At 23.3% G+C, this 22,756-nt stretch overlaps 6 protein-coding genes across 6 annotated transcripts; 3 read left to right on the top strand and 3 right to left on the bottom strand.

The window, feature by feature from the left end:
• Positions 1-1,813: 1,813 nt before the first annotated feature.
• On the bottom strand, positions 1,814-6,805 carry PCHAS_0210300 (cation transporting ATPase, putative; the record flags this gene model as incomplete). The annotated part of the gene is made up of 1 exon (XM_737466.2): positions 1,814-6,805. The coding sequence occupies one exon, from the start codon at positions 6,803-6,805 to the stop codon at positions 1,814-1,816; it is 4,992 nt and encodes a 1,663-aa protein (XP_742559.2).
• A 1,817-nt stretch (positions 6,806-8,622) lies between these two features.
• On the top strand, positions 8,623-11,052 carry PCHAS_0210200 (conserved Plasmodium protein, unknown function; the record flags this gene model as incomplete). Its single annotated transcript, XM_729781.2, has 1 exon — positions 8,623-11,052. One exon carries the CDS (start codon positions 8,623-8,625, stop codon positions 11,050-11,052), a length of 2,430 nt encoding a protein of 809 aa, XP_734874.2.
• A 546-nt stretch (positions 11,053-11,598) lies between these two features.
• Positions 11,599-14,545, bottom strand: PCHAS_0210100 (conserved Plasmodium protein, unknown function; the record flags this gene model as incomplete). Its single annotated transcript, XM_016798984.1, has 3 exons — positions 11,599-11,629; positions 11,764-11,870; positions 11,993-14,545. 3 exons carry the CDS (start codon positions 14,543-14,545, stop codon positions 11,599-11,601), a joined length of 2,691 nt encoding a protein of 896 aa, XP_016653098.1.
• Positions 14,546-15,534: 989 nt separating this feature from the next.
• PCHAS_0210000 (mTERF domain-containing protein, putative) lies at positions 15,535-17,553 on the top strand (the record flags this gene model as incomplete). The annotated part of the gene is made up of 1 exon (XM_736382.2): positions 15,535-17,553. The coding sequence occupies one exon, from the start codon at positions 15,535-15,537 to the stop codon at positions 17,551-17,553; it is 2,019 nt and encodes a 672-aa protein (XP_741475.2).
• Positions 17,554-18,088: 535 nt separating this feature from the next.
• On the bottom strand, positions 18,089-19,148 carry PCHAS_0209900 (proteasome subunit alpha type-5, putative; the record flags this gene model as incomplete). The annotated part of the gene is made up of 3 exons (XM_016798971.1): positions 18,089-18,763; positions 18,878-18,959; positions 19,135-19,148. 3 exons carry the CDS (start codon positions 19,146-19,148, stop codon positions 18,089-18,091), a joined length of 771 nt encoding a protein of 256 aa, XP_016653097.1.
• A 963-nt stretch (positions 19,149-20,111) lies between these two features.
• PCHAS_0209800 (DNA (cytosine-5)-methyltransferase, putative) lies at positions 20,112-22,280 on the top strand (the record flags this gene model as incomplete). The annotated part of the gene is made up of 1 exon (XM_740733.2): positions 20,112-22,280. The coding sequence occupies one exon, from the start codon at positions 20,112-20,114 to the stop codon at positions 22,278-22,280; it is 2,169 nt and encodes a 722-aa protein (XP_745826.2).
• Between the last annotated feature and the right edge of the window lie 476 nt (positions 22,281-22,756).

Raw genomic sequence — 22,756 nt, 5'->3', positions numbered from 1 at the left:
ATATTCTTTCACAAATTGGCTATACTTATTCATATATCTTTGGCGAGTATCATGCCTACATATATTACTGTCTGTATATACATATATATGCTTGCTTCAATACTCATATATATATTATTACTGATAAATATATTATTCATACGTATAGAAATAAACATACATAGCCAATCATCGATTTTCTCGAAACTTGAATTATCCTAACTATGACATGTTTACTTTTTAGAAATTTGTTTTATCTTCTCTCAATATTTTTTACAATAAAAAAATTAATACTTATTATTTTCTGTTTTTTTTTATATTTACATTATTTTCAATGGTTCACATTTCTTTCTATACGTTCCTATCCATTTCTTAGAAATAGATATATACTGGTTTGTTAATTATTAGTTTGTAATATATATATTTATAGGTAATAATTTTTTTTTTAATTTTAAATATACTATCATATAGTTTTTTTTTTTCACCCCAAATAAATCATTAAATTCATATATATAATTATATATAATATATATTACTATCAATGTTTATTCTTTTTATTATATTTTTTTTTAATTTCACACTCACTGGGTATAATGAATTATCACCTTAAAAAATAGAACTCTATAGTTTGTTTCCAAATCCTCTTTACGTTTATTTTTGTGACGATTATTCGCCTTGAATTAATTTAATTTTATAGTAATAAATATACTTATTTTATGTATATTTATTTTTACATATATATTCACATATATATCTTTAAAATTGGGGTATTAAAAAATTATTATAAATAGGTGAAACGACTTGACATATTTTATTTTTTCTTAATTGTGTTACAATATAAAAATATTTTATTTCGGTTTTTTAATAAATAGAAACGTAAAAATTGAAAATAAAACAAAGGGGAAAAAAGGAAAATTTCAGAAAAAAATATTGTAATTGGAAAATTGTAAAAAAAAATTATTTAAATAATAAAATTGTAGAATTGGATAGGTGGAAAAAAAATATAAAACACCAGCAGAATGAAAGAAAAAATTAATGAACCACCCCATTGTTACATTAAATAAATCAATAAAAAAAAGAAACGAAAGAGAGAGAGAAAAAACGAAGGAGAAAGAAAAACACACAACATCCTACTTACTACACTACAACATAGATTGCATAAATTGCATGGGTAACAACTGTTTCCCAAAATTAATAACTTTAATTTTTTATAAAAACGTTTTTATTAATTTATAGTAAAAGTACGTGTGCATATTTTCCAAAAAAATTTCCATTTATTATGCACAACGTTGTTAACGGGGTTAAAAAAAATAAACTAAAAAAAAATAAAAGAATTACACTATTTACACACCTGGAAATTTTGTAAACATACAATTTTCACTTATTTTTTATTTTAATTAATTTTACACACTCGTAATAATGTTTATTTTTTTAAAAAATTTTAATAAATTTAATAATATTGCGCCTTCTATGTTTTAATAATATTTAATTTTTCTCCTTCCTAAAGACAAATCGTATCAATCTACAATGTGCATATATACTCGTAACAAATTTGGTTCCTGCTTTTGTCGCATAGAATGTGAACTTTTATAAGTGTGACAAATTTAAACTAAACATACGATATGTGCAAATAATACCCATTGCACACGCTTCTGTTCTAATTCGATACCTCTACAAATACATGTCATGATGATATAATATTCGAATAATTATTATTCAAAATAGGTTTTTTCTCAAATTGTTAAGAAAAATTGTATTTTTTTTCACTGTATAAACAAAAATATGTATATATAAATGAAAACATAATTATGTATATAAAAAAAAGAAATTACATTTACAGATTAATTTTATATTTTTGAAATATATACAATCTGATATATCTAATGAAATTACAAAACATATAAGGCGCTAAAATATCTAAAATCATCAAAGACAAAAATAAAAATTTCAAGCGATAAGTAGGGAATGGAACAAGGGAAAAAAAATAATTAATATATGGAAATATATTCATTACATTTAAAAATAAAAAAATAAAATTCCCTATGAATATATAAACCAGTTCTTTATTTTTATGTAATGGTAACATAAAAGGTAATCCTTCATAATTGCATAAAAAAATTGATAAATTTATACAATATATTAAATAATAAATACAAGTATTAACTATATTAGGAGAGAACTCTCCCTTTAAGTCTGGTACATAATCTGGTCCTCTAAAGGAGCTAGCTACTATCCATCCATAAACTAAAATAGAAAAATGAACTATGACTTGGCATATCAAAGATAAAACAACTGTAATGTTAAAAAGAGAATTCGGGGGAGCATAACTAGATATATTTTCTAATGGTGTTGTCTTAGATATTAAAACTATAAAGGTTGTATATAATAAAGATATAACAGTAGTTTGTGCATCACTTAATTTTACTCCATCTAATGTTAATATAGATACAGAAAAAGCTGTTATTAACGAATTTATAATCATCAGTTTATACATCATGATAACTTTTGATAAAGCACATCTACCACAAGCTATTATTTCTTTAACACATTTTATATCATTCCCTTTATATGTAAATGGCGATGCTATACTTGCTTCTCCTAATTTAATTAGTGGCAATGAATCATCCATAGTTTTCATCATATTTTCTAATTGTTGCTTTCTTTCATTATATAATTTTATTTGTTCATAATATTTTGCATTCATATTATTATCAGGATTATATGGTGGAATATTTCCATATTTCGCACACACATTATTATAATCGCTAATACAATTATTAACATTAGGAACACGATTTCTATAATATTCATTTTGATGATCTAATATTGAGTTACCATGCATATAACTATTGCTTCCACGAATTTTAGATTTGGAATCTTTATTTTTATAACATATTTTTATACTTAATAATGATACGCCTACATGTGCTGCTTTCAATGCAGCCATATCATTAGTGCCATCTCCACACATTATTGTTATATTACCTAACTTATTTAAAGTTTTAATAATTATTTCTTTATTTTTTGGTGATACTCTACAAAATATATGAACTTTATTTATTAACATATCAATTAAATTTATATTATTTTGATACTCTCTAAAAAAATATTCAATTATATCTCCTGTTATACATAAAGTAAATAATTCAGAACATAATTTTATATATTCTTCGTTTCCTATGAAAAATGGTATTACATTTTTATTTTCTCTATTACTAAAAAATAACATAGTATTTACATTTTTCGCCTTCATTATCATATTAATCAAATGATCAGCTATTTTTTTTTTATTTATATCATCTTTAAAAATATTTTGTAAAATGAATATAGCTTCCTTTTTCAATATATCAATCTTATCTTCGCTTAAACTTGTTATATTTTTAAGTTCATCGATAATATTTTGTTTATTTCCCCCTCTACCATCTTCACTAATGTCTAGAGATGATGATGTTTCATATCTTTTTAAATATAAACTATTTCCTTTATTATAGGATTCGTTTTTTTTCAAAATTAGAATATCTTTGTCTCTTACAGATGGTATCATATTTACATCTTGTGCAACTTGACAAGCAGTTAAAGCATTATCACCAGTAATCATAATATTTTTAATTCCAGCATTTTTTATATCTGAAATATAAGTAGGTGTAGATATTTTTATTGGACATAGGAATGCTAAAAATCCACAAAAATATAAATCCTTTTCAACATCTTCTCTTCTTAAATTTTTTTGAATTAATTTGTTATCTAATATGCTAGCAGCTAAACAAATAACACGATATCCTTTTATAGATAAGCTAGTTAATATTTTGTCATAATTTTCTGGAATCTCTTTTAAAAAGTTTTTCATTATTTCAGGAGATCCTTTACTAACAACTATATATTGTTTTACCATATCATTTTTATGACTACTTCTATTAATAGTAGAACCAGTAATAGAACTACTGGATATGTTTCGTTTTTTTTTTTTTTTTAATTTATTTAAATTAGAAAGATTTTTATTAATAATGTTACTTTCCGTATCATTACAAAAATCTTCTACAGTTACTTCCTCATCAGATTCATAAGAATCACCATACCAATCACCTTCATATCCAGTATGTTGTAAAATACATGTCATTCTTTGAAGATCAGACGAAAAAAAAAATCGTTTATATATATAAAAATTTTCAATAAGATTATTTTTTGCTTCTCTATTTTCTTTACTAAAGCTTGGGATTTTTTTATTTAAATTCGTTAATGATTTACTAGAAATAAAAAATTCTGAAAATTTACCTCCCCCATCAGAAGTAATATCATTTCCACCTTTGGATACATAACTACTACTTCGAACAAATATATTATCTAGACTTTTCATACTACAATTCAATTTTAGAAAGCTATTTTTTTCTAACGGATCACCTAATAATTTATTATTAATAGTACATAAAGAATGACATCCACTAATAACTGCCAAAGAAAGAAATGGGACCCTTTGTTTATTAATAATAGATTGATTCGATTCATATATTCTATTTATTTTATTATCTAAACCGAATAAACCTAAAACTATCATATTATCTTCAGTTAATGTTCCTGTTTTATCAAATGCACATATATTGGATTTTCCAGAAAATGGTAACCTAAATGGTTCTGTACAATATATTTTTAAATTATATAAATATACAATAGATATTGTTACTCCTAAAGATAATGTAATTGGGAATTCTGGAGGTATAACTGCCGTAATAATATGTGAAGCAGACAACAGAATTTTATATAAATTTCTTTCACTCGTTGTTTTTAATATTGTATAAACTACATATACACATGATGTTATAGAAAAAAATAATAATATAAATAAAAATATTATAGAATCAGTACTTGAGGAATTGATTTTTTCAGATGTATTTATTATAGTTCTCACTAGCTTTCCTTGATATGTTGAAAATCCATTTTTTAATACAACACCTACACATCCTGTAATTGGCAATTTTGAATTATTAAATTCAGTATTTTCATTTTTTGTTAATAATATATTGGAACCAGCATATACTACATGTTTTTTATGTTTATTTTTTATATCTATTTTATTTAAATATGATGAATAATCTATTTCCTCTCGATTTTTGTTATCAATAAAATTGTCACTACTATGCATATCTACACCTTTATCGATCGATGCTTTTATCAATGGGATGGACTCACCAGTAAGTATAGACTCATCAGTAATACACATTCCCTCTAATAGTAATGTTTCACAAGTACATATGTTGTCATTACCATTTATATCATTTGATAATATATATATATCACCAGGTAATAACAAATTTGATTTTATTATTTTCCATTGTAAATTTCGATATACATAAACATTTTGGGGACACATTTTCATACTATTTATAAGATTGAACTCTCTTATTCTTTTATTAATTAATTGAGATTCTAAAACAATTAAAATGAAAATTGAAAATATACCAAAATACCAATAACTATCAAGCATCCATAATATAATACTAAAAAACTGAAAAATGAAGAATGGGGATAGCATTGCTTCATATAATAATTTTTTAAAACAAGGTGATGGTATATCATATATATTCTCTCCATATTTACTTAAATTATTATGTACATATAAATCATATGGTATTTCAAAATAACTTTTTTTACAATCATAACCATAAAATTTTTTATTTATATTATTAATATCAGCTATTCCTATCTTTTTACCAATTTGATCTAAAATATCATCACTACCTTTTCGCTGACCATTTATCGGTTCGCTCGATATTCCATTATTATAATTATTATTATCACCAGTATTCCCAATACTAATGCATTTGTCTCTTGCTGTGTTTTTCTTAAAACACTCAGCCTCATATAATTCTTCTATACTGCTAATTACGCCATTCCATGTGTTTATATAATTTGATTCTATATTTTCATTAGTGTAAAATAATTTCGCTTCTGTATGTATTTTCTTTATGAAATTTTCCTGACAAGGAACTTTATGCTCACATTCAATTAGTCCTTTCCAATTTAAATAAAATGGTATATTAAAAATATCGAAATGTTTTACAGATTCAAAATTTAATGTTTCATAATTGAATATATATTTTTTATGTTTATAAAAAAAGTATATATCATTATTTTCTTTTTTTAATTCTACTAACATAGATTTAGGTTTATATAAATTATAATCTGTATTAAATCGCTCCTTTTTTTTGGCATCATTTTTACTAGGCCAACAATTTTTAACACATTTTGATAATCCTTTTTGTTTATTTATATTTTGAAATGATCCTGTTTGTATAGGTTTAATATATATGTGTGTGCAAAATTTTTGTAAGTTATATATATATCTATCTCGACCCTTATTACTTAATTTGTTATATGCAATAAATAAGTTTATACTTAAATTCCATTGAGATAATAAGAATGTTAATAAATGAAATACAATAAATATTAATAAGCATACAAATTCGATACTATAAAATATGTATATCAAATTATACTTTCCTACTATTATCGGTTTAAATGTATTATCATTATTTTCTTTATTATCTTTTTTCTCCTTCTTCGTTTTCAATGTACTTAATTTGTTTCCATTATTTTTATCGTATATCCATTTGTTAGCAGAATGTGAATCATTCTTCGAATTAAATATTTGGTTGTTGTCAAGTTCTATTTTTAGCTTCTCTAAATATTCATAATCTTCTGGTCGAGCTTCAAATTTTTGATTTTTAAAAATTAAGTGCAAAAAATATGCATAAAATATAAACAATAAAACATCCAACCGTAAATATGTCTTTCTCTTTTTGTAAGCTAATACATTATATTTCCTTTCCATATTGCTTTATTAAATCTGACATAGAAATTCACATACGTTTATATAGTTTATCGTCATCCACACTAATGGATTCTTTTATTTACACATCCATACAAATATACATGTTTTATACATATCATATTTGTATATATATCTTTGTGTATGTGTGTTTTTTTTTAATTAAGAAATATAGTTATTACCATGGGTTGTGTATTCGTTTTTTTTTTTCACCTACGTTATACCATTAATTTTGTATATGTGTTAGTGTGAAAAATATAAACAAAATTATATACCAAGCTTCGCACAAATATGTATATATATTTTATCATATATTATACTAAGCTATGGTATTATTACTGAATGCATGTAATCATATACATAGTTTTTGGCATACTTACAAATTTTATTTTTTCTTTAGGTAATTAAATTTATAATATCCTCTATGCTCTGTCATAAGTTTTATAATTCTATATAACTTGATCTTAAAACACAAATATATCCATATGCCCATACATATAATATAAATGCCGTTTTGTATAAAAATTTTACTTTTATTTAAAAAAAAATAAAGTATATGGCTAGTCCCTATCCTTGAGTTTTTCTTTCCTGTTCCTTCGAAATTTTCATTTAATTTCCCTCGTACTTTTCTGCTTTGTTCGTATTTCTTTTTCACATAATATATTGTTTTATTTTTTAATTATTCATATATACATATATATTTATTTTACAAAAACATTTGATAATAATATATAAAATATATATTAATATATTCAAGTTATTGCAAAAAAAATATTGGGTAAATACATTCGCGCACATATTAAATTCAATAACACGACAATTTTTTTAACACTTTTTTTTTTTTTTTTTTTTCACCTTCATTTAGTAATCTATTATATTTTATTAATTCAGTAAATTTATGGAAAATCCTATTTCTTTATTTTCTTTAAGTTGATACATAAAAATGCATATATATTTTTGAAAATCCATATACTTATTTTTTATTAATCTCGTTTTGCTTTTCAAAACATTCTATACTATTACATATACATATGTATGTATATATATTTAATTACACTATTGTTTTGGTTTTATTTCGTATATTTTTATGCTTTTTTAAATTATCATATTAATTTTAAATGATTATTCAAAAAATAATAAAAAAGAAATGAAATTAAAATAAATATAGGGGAATTATACCCTCGAAATTGTAAAAGGCAATAAAAATATACACCAAGACAACTACAGCTTAATAAAAATTATATATAAATAATTATGTATATATATTTGCATAGACATTTATATATTATCAATATTATTATCAAAGTAAAGAGAATATAACAATGATATTTTTTCATAAAAAATTGTTTTTATATTTTTAAGTTATAACCTTTGGAAAGGATGTTATTGTAAATAGTATTTAACTCGTACATATGTTTATTGTATTGCATGCTAACTGTTTTTATTGCATTTCGATTAATACAAAACAAATATAATAATTAATTGTTTTAATAAATAACATGACAATTAATATATTTAAAAGAAAAATTAATGAAATGTGTTTGCATTATTTATATCATATAAAATAATTGTCTTCCTAAAATTCTTATCATCCCTATATTTGTTTTTGTAACAATTATATACATATGTATAGTTACTCACTGAATAATTTACAAATAAATATCCGTTTGCATATTTTAAATATTTGTTTTGGTTGTCACGAAAGTATATCCTCTTCACACACGTTCATACATGTATACCTATGCATTACCAATACATGATCAAATGTTTTTTTGTTTTTTTTATAATGTAATATGAAAAATTAAAAACGTTAATAAAAAATGAGCGGCTTGGAAAAAGTAGCATATGAAAAGCTGGTAGAAGAACTAAAAAATCAATACCCGTTTTTTAAAAAATACAATAATGATTTTTTTTATAACCAAACAGAAGATGAAAAATCATTAAGAACATATTTTGACACACATAAAACAAGCAATGACAATGACGATGTGAAAAAATATACCAACCTGCTAGTGGACGAAATGGATAGATCCTTTTGTGTGTTAGAAAAAAATAATGCAATAAGTTCTTTATGTAATACCTTTTTAAAAAGTTACAAATGCCACACAAATAGCTACTATGATTATATTAATCAAAATTATATGAGCTCGGATGTTCATCAAAAAGGCATGGAAAACTATTTGCAACGAAAGCTAGATAAGCTACCTAATAAATCTTCTAAAAATATACAAAAAAAATTTCAAACAATTTCGAATAAAGATGAAAAGAATATAGAGACCATACAAGAGGGAATAAAAAAGAAAACTATGGAAAAGGAAAGAAAAAATAAAATAAAACATAAAGATATATGTAAAATAAAAAAAAAAAAAAATAATAATGATACCGAAAATATATGCTCTAAAGATATGCACAGTATTGAAAAATATTCTGATGAAAAAAATGAAATACAATATTATATTCAACATAAAATAGAAAATAATATAGATATAGGATTTTGTGACATTTCTTATATTCCATTTATTAAAAAATGTTTTTATATAAACTATGGATGTGTCAATATGAATATATTCAAAAAAAAAATACACACTGTTTTTATGATTGATAATTATATAAAACAAAATAATAATAAAGATAAACCAAAATATAAAAGAATAATAGCATTTGAAAGTTTAGGAAAACGATTATTTTTAAAAAATATAAAACCACATTCAATTGTAAAAGGATGGATATATAATTATGATATACCATGTAAATGTTTTTTTGTTAAAATTTTTTCAATTCAAAATGGGAACACTATAGACAATACATATCCAAGTCATATATCTAAAAATGATAAAAAAAAAGAATATTTTGTAAAAAGTTATCGAAAAAAAAAAAACAATGACATAAACAAGTTTGACGAGCTAAATAAAGTTAATGAAAATTCACAGACACACCATTTAATCAAACCCGAATTTAAAAATGCAAAAAAAGAAATCATTGCATGTCTCCCTTTTGATTTTATCAGTAACTTTGAGTTTGTTAACAATTTAGATACCCAAGGTCTAAATTTGAATCAAAATTTTAAACACTTTCTAGGTATGAATATATGTGCACATATTTATAACGACCCCAAATATATAGAGTCAAATTTTAATAATATATTATATAAATATGACTTTGATTTTTTTATTACATTTCATTGTAATAACTATATATGTAATGATAAAATCGGGTTTGTATTTAAGGAAGTACCTACTGATAGTTTGAAAAATGAAAATATCATTAGTAATAATTCAAAAGGGTGTAACAAATTTTTGTTGAGCATTTTTAATTTTTTACTTTTTTCTAGTAACCAATTTTTAAAAGGTGAAAATATAATACATAAAGAAAAATATTTTTTATTAGATATATCACATATACCATCATTAATACATTTTAATTTTAGAAATAATTTATTTAAAATAGATATTGGATATACTATAACTCTAAAACAAAATTTATTTTGGTCTAACTCTACTTTTATCGAAGCATTTGAAATATATAAAAATAACAGTGATTATTATAAATTTTTTAAAAATTATTTCTATCTAGATTATAATAAAACGGATTTTACTTGCATTTATGATTATCGAGCAAGTAAGTTTACAACAGAAACAAATAAATATATAGGAAGCAAAACGACCAATTTGAAAAAAAACAAGCATGATAACTCCAGCCCACAAATCCACAAAAAAAAAAAAAAAAAAAACAACGAGCACATTGATAATAGTAATAGTAGTAGTAATAGTAATAGTAACCTAAACAGCATGACAAGCCTCTCACCACCCCCTAATGCTGAACAGTCTATCATTTCTAAAGTCAATTTTTTAAACCCAAACTTATATAAAACAAAATGGATATACGATTTCTTTGAATGTATTAAACTGAGTATCAATCTGAATAATAATAATGTGCTAGCAAATTTTTTGCTTAGCTTAGTTCTTTTTGAATTAAGCTGTTATTCAGAGTCTTTCCTTTTCCTTTTTCGAATTTTTAAAATAAAAAAAATATTTATAGATAGTTATAAATTAAAAAATATTGTTTATACAATTTTTATCAACCAATTAAATAATCCTATTGATAAAGATATATTATGGGATAATATTATTAATTTTAAACAATACGATTTATTTAATATGAAAGAGGATACCTCAGAAGAATATTGCAAAAATGTATTTAAACGAAATCAAAACATAGTGAATATTCTTAATAATATTAAACTAAAATAATCATTTACACGTTTTATATACATAATTTGATTACCCGAAAAATACAATTTGAAAACATGTGTCCAAATATGTATATATTTATTCAATTTATAAATTATACATTCATAAATTCATTTTATTGAATCAGTTAACCGTTTCTCTTAATTTAAGCCCATTCATATTGTGTTTATTTTAAAACAATATTTTCCAAATATATTTATATGGAAAAAAACAAAAACAAAAAAAAAAATTCATTGTAACTAATCAATATGTGTACATAAATTATAGACATATAAAATAGACACATATTTCAAATACTAATTTAATTAAAAGTTGCATATATTCAAATTGTTGACTTTTTTTAATTCAAAAATTGAATATCTATACATACAATTTTATACCCGATTTATCCATTCTTCATTTATTTTCATTTTTTTTTAATTAATTTTTTTTTGTTTTATCGAAGCTTACAATTTTTTGATAAACATATTATAAAGGATACAACTTTTGTATACTCAAATAAGACAATACGCATATTATTATATTTTTTTCATCCTTCATTTTATATTATTTCAACCCTATCGTCAATCCTCTATTCCTGTATTAAATTTTTTACAAAAAAAGTGTAAAATGAAATGTAGCCTATTATACAAAGCATAATTTATAATATAGCAAAATCTAACTTCGCTAAAGCACAGTTTAAATAAATAAATAATTTTTTTCCATCATTACTTTGCTTCATCCATTATGTATTTATTGGGTAGCCCCATGTCTATAAATATGTAGTTCGCTAGCTCAATATCTTCGTCCGAAAGAGCCTTAATTTTGTCCGTGTTTAGCTATTTAGAAAAGAATGGAAAAGAATGCAATTTTATTATTTGTACTATCACAAAATATGCAAGTACCACCAAGCATGTACATATACATATTGAAGACTGGTGTATAGGTTGAACTTCCTTACCATAGCAACGAGATTAGAGATAAGCGGGACATTGCTGTAGGCTTTTAGAATTCTGATTGCATCGAGTAGTAACAGAATGTCTTTCACGTAAATGTTATCCATTATTAGTTTATGATCTACTTCATCAAAAAATATATCCGATTCAGTAGATTTATACACATTAGTCTTGTTAAATCCATTTATGTCTTTCATATTTGCAACCTGTTCTACATTATTTTTTAAATAAAATTTATATGACAAATCTATATAATCACTTAAGTTCGCAAAAATAAAATCACAGACCTTTTTGTATATTTCTGTATTAATTTTATTACTTCCAATATAATGAAGAAAATAAACATAAGAACTAAAACTATTTTTTTTATATTTAAAAATTAAAAAATTATTTGAAAACATTAAATTTATAATGTTTATTATAAAATCGTTTTTAGTTATATCAATCTGATCAAATACAAAAAGAATTTCCGATAATATATTTAAATCGTATAAGTAGTTACAACACTGTTGTTTTTTTCCATCATCTTGAATAGCTTCATCCCTTTTTGTGGCTTTATAAAGTTTCACAATTTCAAAGTCCATTTGTTCTAACAGGCTTAGGCATATCGTTTTCATATAACTGCTAGAGATACCAAAGATTTTAACAGCAGTTTGAATAACAGTATGAGCCAAATGAACCAAACTTTTTGAATCGTTAATAATAAGAGATAATATTTTTTGTTTAATTTCTGATGAAAGCTTTATATCAAAACTTGAAAAAAGTAACAAGTACATACGCATTTGATCATTATTTAATTTATATTCTAAATTTGTAATTTCATTAAATATGGATAAAATAGCTGATCGACAACTAACAGGTTCAAATGATTTATCTTCTAAAATATTTATTTTATATTCACACATTTCAGTCATATCCTTAAATTTATTTTCGATTTTAAAGTTGCATAATTTATTATACTTCTTATCAATGTATACTTCAGGATAGTTATCATTCACATTATCTCCAGACATATCCAAATTCGTTTTCTTATTATTACTTTTATTTTTATAAAAAATAAGTTGATTTTGAGAAAAGCCCATCAATACAAATAACAAATTGCTCATATAAGTTTCGGTCTTTAATAGTTTAATTAATTTAGCGCATTGCAATAAAAAATAAGAGGATATATTTATATTTGTAAAATATTTATGTATAATTAATGTATATGAAGACATTAGAAATGATCGGGGTTTTTGAAAATCTATTTTGTTTTTTATTAAAACATTAACTAAATTAGAAAATAATAAATGATCTCTATCTGTTAATATCTTTTTATTAATTAAATAGTAAAAATGAAAAATACTACCAATTGATTTTTCTGATATATCATCTAAATTTATTTTTGTTAGTCTGTAAATTATTCTATTCTCTATATCATTTATTAAATCTATATTTTTCCTCCTATGCTGGAATATTAAAATTTGTATATCTATTTTATTTCTTAAATTGTGTTTCCATTCAGCTTGTTTCGCTTCCTCTTCCCCTTCCCCAGTTTCATTGACAAGCTTTTGCTTAAATTGTCTGACTAATTTAAAAATGTAGTTACTACTCCTTATCAAGTGATATCGATAATACCCTAAGCATTGTAATATTATAGAGCATGATAAGTGTGAAAAGGTATTTACATTTTTTAAAAACATATCTATATAATCATAAAATAATATATTATATAAATTAAGCTTAGATAAGCATACAAAATGTAAGGTAGCTATTTTTAAATCTTCACTATATGTACAAACACATAAATTTTTTAATAACTTTTGAATAATATATTGCATTTCATTTTGTTTATAACTTAATTTTATAAATATATTTAACAATTTTATCATATTCTTATAATCAATTTGCTTATCTTTTTCCATTCTATTTATATATTGTTTTCCTAACAGGGTTACCATTGAAAAATCTATCTTTGAACTCTTACTATATAAATAGATAAGAGAAAATATATCGCTATATGATAAATTATCGATTAATGATATTATCCTATTTTTATAATTGTAAAAAAAAAAATTATTAGGAACATACCCCATTAATGAGTAATACTCTGATAGTTCTCTTTCCCTTGACATATTTTTATTTTCGACTTTTTTTCTACTATCAAGACATTGCATATAATCTTCTATTTGCTCTCCTTCCACGATTTCCTTTTCGATTGTTCTATCCATAGGATGTAATTCATTTTCATAAAAGTAAACGTCATTATAATTTTCATCACATTCATTTATTTCTGATAAGTGATTTATTAATTCGTTGTATTCTTCATTGTCATATTTGTATGGGTTATAATTTTCAGATAATTTGTTATTCTCATTTTTTAATAAAACCCTTTTATAATTATATAAGAAATTATTTTTATCAAATGTTATAGCATTATTTAGTAAGCCAATTAATTCCTCTTTATTTCGAATATATAGATTATCTACTAAAAACATGGGCATGTCTATTATTTTGTCATTCTCTAGGTGCAACTTATATATCAACTTTTTATTTATCCTATTGACATATTTTAACATTTTACAATATTATCATATTTACACATTTCAAAGGGGGTAATGCATGTATATATAGATAGGGGTACTACTTATGTCTAGCATATATAATCATGTATGCATATATACCACCCCCTTCTTTGTTAACCTATTTTAAAGTAGCAAAATCCATACTCCCAATTTATCAACAAATTTGAACAAAAAATTGTTTTTCTTTTTATCCTTCTCTTATGAGACTAGCTATATATAATTTGATATGCCTCACAAGTTAATATCTTCATTAGTAAGGTTAAAATTTTTTTTTTTTTTTTTTTTAAAACAGTATATATATCATACGAATATTGTATATGCATATTTAGGGGTTATAAATATTATAAAGGTGGTATTAAAAAAGGTTTATATTTATTTTGTTCATTTGGATATTCATTTTATCACATTTTATTTGTAGAATAGGAAATATTTTCCCTTTTGGTATGCGATATAATATTGCATACATGCGCTAGTGTAATTTTATTGTTTTTTTTTCTCGCCCAATTTTAAAACAAATTATGATACTATTATTACACTCCTTACAGCATAAATATAATTAATTTTTTTTTTTTTTAATTTTAAATATACAAATAAAAATTCCTTTTGGTATTTCATCATGTTCCATGTATATTTATAAAAAATCACAAGGTATTAATTATATACCTAAATATTTTTTGTAGCTTAGTAGCTATTATATTGCTACAATTATTTAGTTACTCATATGCAGTATTTATTTATTATATGTTTTTTTTAGACTTTTTCTCTTCTAAATAAATAACTTACATAGTTTATTTTTTTTTTTGTGAAACAATGTAGTGTGCTTGTTTATTGTTTTCGTTTTTTATTTTCCCCATCCATTTCATTTTTCAGTTTTAAGGGGGAAAAGAACAGAATTCTGTTTTCATTTTGTTCTTATTTTTCTCTCGCTCTGTTCATATTTTTTTTCATATTTTTTCTTTTAATCCCCCCCTCGTCTTTAAGAAATGAATAGCTATTACTATTACCTGCTATGCTTTGTAATTATATGTTTTAATTCGTTTGTGTGTAACATTATAAGTTGCAAAACTACTTACAATAGCAATAGTACTAAGGGGGACAAGCCAATGCTATTAAAGGGGAGAACAAATAGTCCCGTAAAATTCAAGGCAATGCAAAAAACGAATAATGCAAAAAATGCAAACTTATATTACTTAGGGACAAATATGTTTATTACATCAGCATATCAGCCGCTTAAAACCCATCACAAAATATATAAAGATATAAATGGAAGTAATAAAAAAGTTAAAAGGAATACAAAATGGAAATATAAAATATTAAAAGCAACAGATAAACAGATTAATAATTTAAAAAAAATTAAAAATATTGATAACACTATATTAGGTAGCAATTTTCATGATAAAGAAGATGAAATTATAGATCAGATTCCAGACAAATTTTTAAATGCTTTTAAGTGGGCTTTAGAATTTAAATTAAAAAATTTTAATTGTAAATTTGCAAGAATAACTAAGCTAGCCAAAAAAAATAATGAACAATTAAAATCGCTAGATAATTATGCAATAGGATATAAAGAAAATTTATTAGCAATGCTACAAAATGATAAAAATTTCTTTGTAAATATAGTTAAAAAATTAAAATCAAAAGATTATTTTAATTTCGATATTTATTCGATTTTCAAATTTATTAATATAGACATAAGGTTTTTATTTAATCCAGATTGCCATGATGAGTCCGCTATCTTTTTTTTAATTTTCGGAAACCTTGATAAATCTATTAATTATTTTATCGATAATAAACACACAGTTAATTTTGATCAAATGCCAAAGGACCCCAATTATGATACTCAAGAAAATGGAAAACCACATATGAGTATAAGGGAAAGAAAACGATTACTTAGAATACAAAAAAAACTAGCTAGAGAAGAGAAAAGAAGGCTCTACAATGAGCGCCTCGCCATCTCCGCAGAAAACCAAAATCCAGGCAACCAAAGCGGAGGAGAAGAAAGTGAAGGCGATAAAAATGTAGGCGACCAAAATGTAGGCGACCAAAAGGAAGGCGAAAATAATGTCGACGACATAGCCAACCAGACTAACGAAAGACAAATGGAAAAAGAGAGCATAACAAAAGTGGACATAAGAAAAACATCGAGCTTAGATGAAAAATTGTCATTCTTTCTTAAGTACTACAAAGAATTGGAATATTTTTTTACAAATCATTTTAAAAATGGTGATGAAATAAAAAACTTTTTTGAAACATGCAATAAAGAGGAAGATAAAATAATAAAGGAAGAAATCAGTTTTAATTCAGAGGGAGAACAAATTATAAATAAAAAAGAAATAATAAAAAACGGTTTAAATTTAGAAATGATAAAAAAAGTAATTAAGACATCTCCTAGATTATCATTAATAAATAAAAATACGTTAGCCAAAAGAATAGCACATTATAGAAATGAAGTTAATTATACATATGATGAACTTATGGATATATTATATAACTTACCTCAATTTTATTCGTTTGGAAATTTAAAAAAAAAATATAACGAGCTATTAAATTTACATCAATCAATAAAAGATGAAGACTTAAATAAACTTATAAAAATATATCCTAGAATATTTACATATAATATTTATAGAACTATAAGACCTAAATTGTTATATCTAATTAGACATCTAAATAAAACTTTTACTGATTCTATTTCATTTCCACAATATTATAGTTACAGTTTTAGATTAAGAATAATACCAAGACATGTTGCATATATGAGTTTATATTATGATGATTATATTAAATATTATAAAGAATTATTAAAAAAATATAACTATGCAGATTTCAATAATAAATTTAATAGTTTAGTTTATAATTCTAATATACCTCCAATTAATTTAAAAAAGTTATTACAAACATCCAATAAAGAGTTTATTGAATATTACAAAATACCTTATTATCAATTTGTCAAATCTACACAGCTAGCCAAAAATATACAAAATCCATTTATCATATATTAAAATTATTTTATTTCCAACCTCAAGGAAATACTATTACCCTATGTATACTTTGAATCTACAACTGTGTATTTATTTTTTTTTTTTTTTTTGAAAACATTTTTTTATTTCTATTTGCTTTACCTGCAAACCCTTTTTCTATACATAACGAAACTCATTTTATCTTAATTTTTTTTGTGTTTAAAAATTATTATTAAATAATAAATTAGGAACAATGAATTGTTCTTATATGGTATAAAATTATTGAATAGTTTTTATAAAAAAATTATAGTAGTGTACATATGTTTCTATACCAGGTATGGAAAAATATGGATAAGGTCCGCATCAAACGGACGAAAAAATTAAGTGCCACCTATAAATAGTGTAAAATACGACTATTGCTTATATCTGTAGTATATTAATTTACACTATTTATAATTGGAGAAACACATCGTGAAAATGACTAGTGTGCACACATGCAAGCATATAGTAATGCATTCAACAAGCTTTGCTCGCGTTTTCATAAATTTCTATTCTCTATTCTCCCACTTCTTTAAACTTATGCTGTCATATCAATTGTTGGGTATATTGGAGAAGGTAATGAATCAATAATTTTCGTAATATCATCTGGTTTGTATTTATAAAATGTTTGATCTGATTTTTTGATTGCAGCTATTTCAACATTTGAGGATGATAATTTATCTTCCATTACTTGTCTTAATACAGTAAGGGCTAAAATTTCTGCCTCTTGAAAACTCATATTTTTATTATAATTTTCTTGTAATAATAATTCTGCACCTTCTTGTGCTGATCCAATAGATGCAGCTAAAAATCGGGTATTCGTTCCAGAAGGTTCTGTATACCATAAGCATGGACCATTCTTATCGACACCTCCTATTAATAAAGCAACACCAAAAGGTCTGCTCATAATTTTTTTTCTTTTAGAATCTGATAAATTTGAAAAATCTAATGCTAATTCAGAAATTAATTCTACACAAGATTTTATATTTATGTTCTCATTATATACAAATTTATAATGATTGCATTCTACTCTTGCATGATCAATCAATGTTCTTGCATCTGCCATCAATCCACTCATTGCACATCCTATATGATCATCAATAGGTAATAATTTTTCTATAGAATCTTTCTCTATTAAAGGGGAAGCAATTCTTCTTTCCGATGCTAAAATTACTCCATCATCTACGCATATGCCTATAGCGGTACTGCCAAGCTAAAAAAGTTAAACAAAAAAATAAAAGAAAAATATATTACTATATACAAAACGATGTGCATATTTAGGAAACATATTAGAGCAGTGCTTAAATTGGTATATGCCATTCCATACCTTTATAGCTCCTAATGCATATTCTACTTGAAAGAGTCTACCTTCTGGAGAGAAGGTGTTTACCCCTCTGTCATATTCGCTTCTATAATATTAAAAAAAAAAAAATAATAAAATGTGTTTATAAAATTTACTATGAAAAATGCATATATCAACACATAGCTATGTGTATATCAATGGTGAAATAAATTTTTTAAACACAATAAAATTTAAAAGAAAAAAATGGTTTTCTTCAATACTTATGATTTTCTTATTATTACCTTGTTGAAAACATTTTAGGTTTTATAAAGCCGTGGAAAGGTGTTGGTTTAGAAAAAAATATAAAAAATTAATTTAATATAGTTTGATAATATGTAAAATATATTTACATGTATTGCTTTAATTATTTACAATATGCATTATTATATATAATGTTATATTATTCTTAGGATTATTTCATTTCTCATTTTTCTTAACACATGAAAGATACCCTATTTTCATGGGTTTGCCATAAGTGACCTTATAAAAAATTTTAAAAATGAAGAAACAAAAAAGCTACAAATTTTAATATATAATTTATGTATATATATGCATATATAATTTATATATAGCATCGAATGCATATGTTTTTTTTTTAATTTTATTACGCCATATACTTATGCAGAAATGCATATATAACGCTTTTTTTTGAATTGGGTGGAGAATGAAATAATACGATAATAGGTACATTAATTGTGAGGGCATATTAAAAAAAATTAAAAAAAAAATAAATAATAAAAATATTGTAAAAAATAATAAAAAAAATGAAATAAAATAAAAAATATGATATTAGTAAAATACCACAGGGTGTGAAGAATGCAACAATTGCATCTTCAATACTGTTAAAATATTTACACTATGTATGATAATTTTATACGAACAAAATTTAATATTAAAACGACACACTCTAATAATAGAACTACAAACAAAATTCTATATAAAAAATTCTGAACGGGTCATACAATTTTTGCCTAAATATTATTTTCAACACATGCTATAAAATTTGTTTGTACAATTTTTTTAGCAAATTTGTATAGAACAATATATTAATCTTGGGTAGAAGAATAACATCATTTATTCGTAAAAAAAATTAACACTCTCATATCTTATTTGTATTTATTTCTCTCTTATCCATCTTGACATGCATTATATGCACATGCACATGTGTGTATTATTGGGTTGAGAATTGCGAAAATAAAAATATGTAATAATTGTATTGATGGAAAATGTTCGAGCTTTAGAACTTTATAGTGGGATAGGAGGTTTTCACTATAGTGTTTTACAAACCCTAATAAATTATGTCCATTCTTCACATGTGGATGTAAAAAATATGAACAATGGTATTACATCAAACGACAGTGAAAGCACTTCTCCTGATGATATCTCAAAAAAATTAAAAAATGTTGTTCACTTTATTTCAATAGATCTAAATCCAATTGCAAATGAAACATATTATCATAATTTTAAAGAAAATACAATTTATTTAACCAATAAAAAAGATATAAATAAGTTTTTTAAAAATGCATATAATCCTTTAAACACTCAGACTTCTTCAATTATACTAAAATCGGAAACAAAAAAATATAAAGAGGAAAAAGATATCAGTCAAAATAAAAACACTAATCCTAGTAATAATTATATCGGCAATAAAATTAAAAATGATGATCGTCGCTACAACAAATTTGGAGACTCTAATTTTATGTCTGATTTAAACAATAAGGATTATATTCTTCAAACTGATATAAATAACTTAACTGCTGAATTTTTTGACCGCTTTAAATTTTACATTTTATTGATATCAAATCCGTGTCAACCATATACAAGGCTAAACAAAAATTTTAAAGAAGTGAAATTAACTCAATTATATAATGAAAATAATCATGTAAATAATTATGTAAATAATTATGTAAATAAAGAATGCCAAAAGGAAAAGCCAAATGATAATCTAAATGAATGCCATTCTTTTAACAACAGATCAGGCAACAGCCACAATGACAATAATAGCCATAGTGAAGGTGAAGAAATCGATCAAACTGATTTTTTAAATAACTTGAAGATTGATGATACAATAAACCCTTTCGATATTGAAAAAGACAAAAGAACATATAGTTTTTTTCATGTATGTAATTTGCTAAAAAATATGAATGCTAATAGTTTACCTAAATATATATTTATTGAAAACGTTAAAAATTTTGAATTATCATTTTCTTTTTTATATTTTATAAATTCTATTAAAAATAATTATAATTTTCAAACATATCTCCTTTCCCCGTTACAATTTGGAATACCAAATGAGCGTCTTCGTTTTTACTGTATATGCAAGAGAAAAGATAATAACAGTGATGATAACGATTTAGAAAGTAAACAGAATGAACAAAATAGCTTCCTATCATACTCCAATTCATTAAAACCTCGTAAATTTTTACCATTAAAAAAAAAAAATGAAAACACCTCTCCCATGTTTTACACACCAAATCTAGCTACTTTTCTTGATCATAATAAAAAATATTTTATAACATCCCCAAAATTAAATATAGTAAATATTTTGAATGAAAAATTACAAGACTTTGAAATTACTAAGAACATACTTCAAAAACAATCAGCTTATTGTTTTGATATTATTGATATAAATAAAAATGAAAATATTTGTTGTTTTGAAGCAAATAATTATTATAACGAAAAAAACAACTTTATAAATAATTCTCATAATCAAAATAACAATTTAAAGGTGACAAATAATTTCAAGCAATTACATGCTACCTGTTTTACATCCAATTATGCAAGATTCATAAACGGTTCGGGCTCGATCTTATATTTTAATAATAAAGACGAACAAAATACACCAACACCCTTACAAAATTATTATGACCAGTTAAGAAAAAATGACATTCCAGCTAGCCAAAATATCAACCTTGCCGTTCATAATAAAAATAATTATAATATCGAAGAAAATGAAATAAAAAAATACGAAAATCAAGTTCGATATTTTACACCAACAGAAATATGTAGATTAATGGGTTATAAAATGCATACAAATAAATTAACTGATTTTAATCAAATTGATAAAAATATTTATGGGAATATATACTGGAATATTGATCACATTAATCATGTGTGTGCATACACAGGCAATACTCATTATTGTGATATAACGGGTACTAATACGTGCATATTAAATTCAAATAATAATGATGTACCTATAAATAATAGGAGGAATAGTAAACAAAATTATATTCAAAATAATTCATGTTTATGTCATGAATTTCAATTTCAAGACCTTTTAACAAATAAACAAAAATATAAATTAATAGGAAATTCTGTTAATGTTACCGTTATATCTCTAATTTTTCAAACCTACAATGTTTTTAAAGACATTTTGAATATTTAAACAAAATATTGAACTACAATAAATAACTACTTATTTATAACCGTATTACATGTAATACTTTTTTTCATAAATGTGCCACCTACTTGTGTGGTTCATTTTATTTTACCCAATAAATATTGTTTAAATGATTTGCATAAATATTTTATTTTGTTTGCCCTCTTTGTTTTTGCTTTTATTTTTTACTTATATTTTTTAATTCTTTATTAATTTGTCTCTTTGCTCATTTCAAGGTCAATTTAGTTTGACAAAATTTGGCTTTAAAACAGCTTTTAACACAAAATATCCAACCCCCAATGTGTGAGAAATTTAATTTCCACTATGTTATGTATACGTATGCATATTATACTTGTATAAAATAATAATATTGTTAATACTATAATTTTTTATACAACGTTTTTTTCAAATATTATATTTTTCTTTATAAACATTAAATACAACTTTTTTATTTTAATTTGGCACATATTTACGTTAAAAGT

The sequence above is a fragment of the Plasmodium chabaudi genome (assembly GCF_900002335.3).
Source record: "Plasmodium chabaudi chabaudi strain AS genome assembly, chromosome: 2".
Taxonomy (NCBI): domain Eukaryota; phylum Apicomplexa; class Aconoidasida; order Haemosporida; family Plasmodiidae; genus Plasmodium; species Plasmodium chabaudi.
The sequence above is the reverse complement of the archived record's forward strand: the minus strand, read 5'-3'. Positions and strand labels throughout refer to the sequence as shown.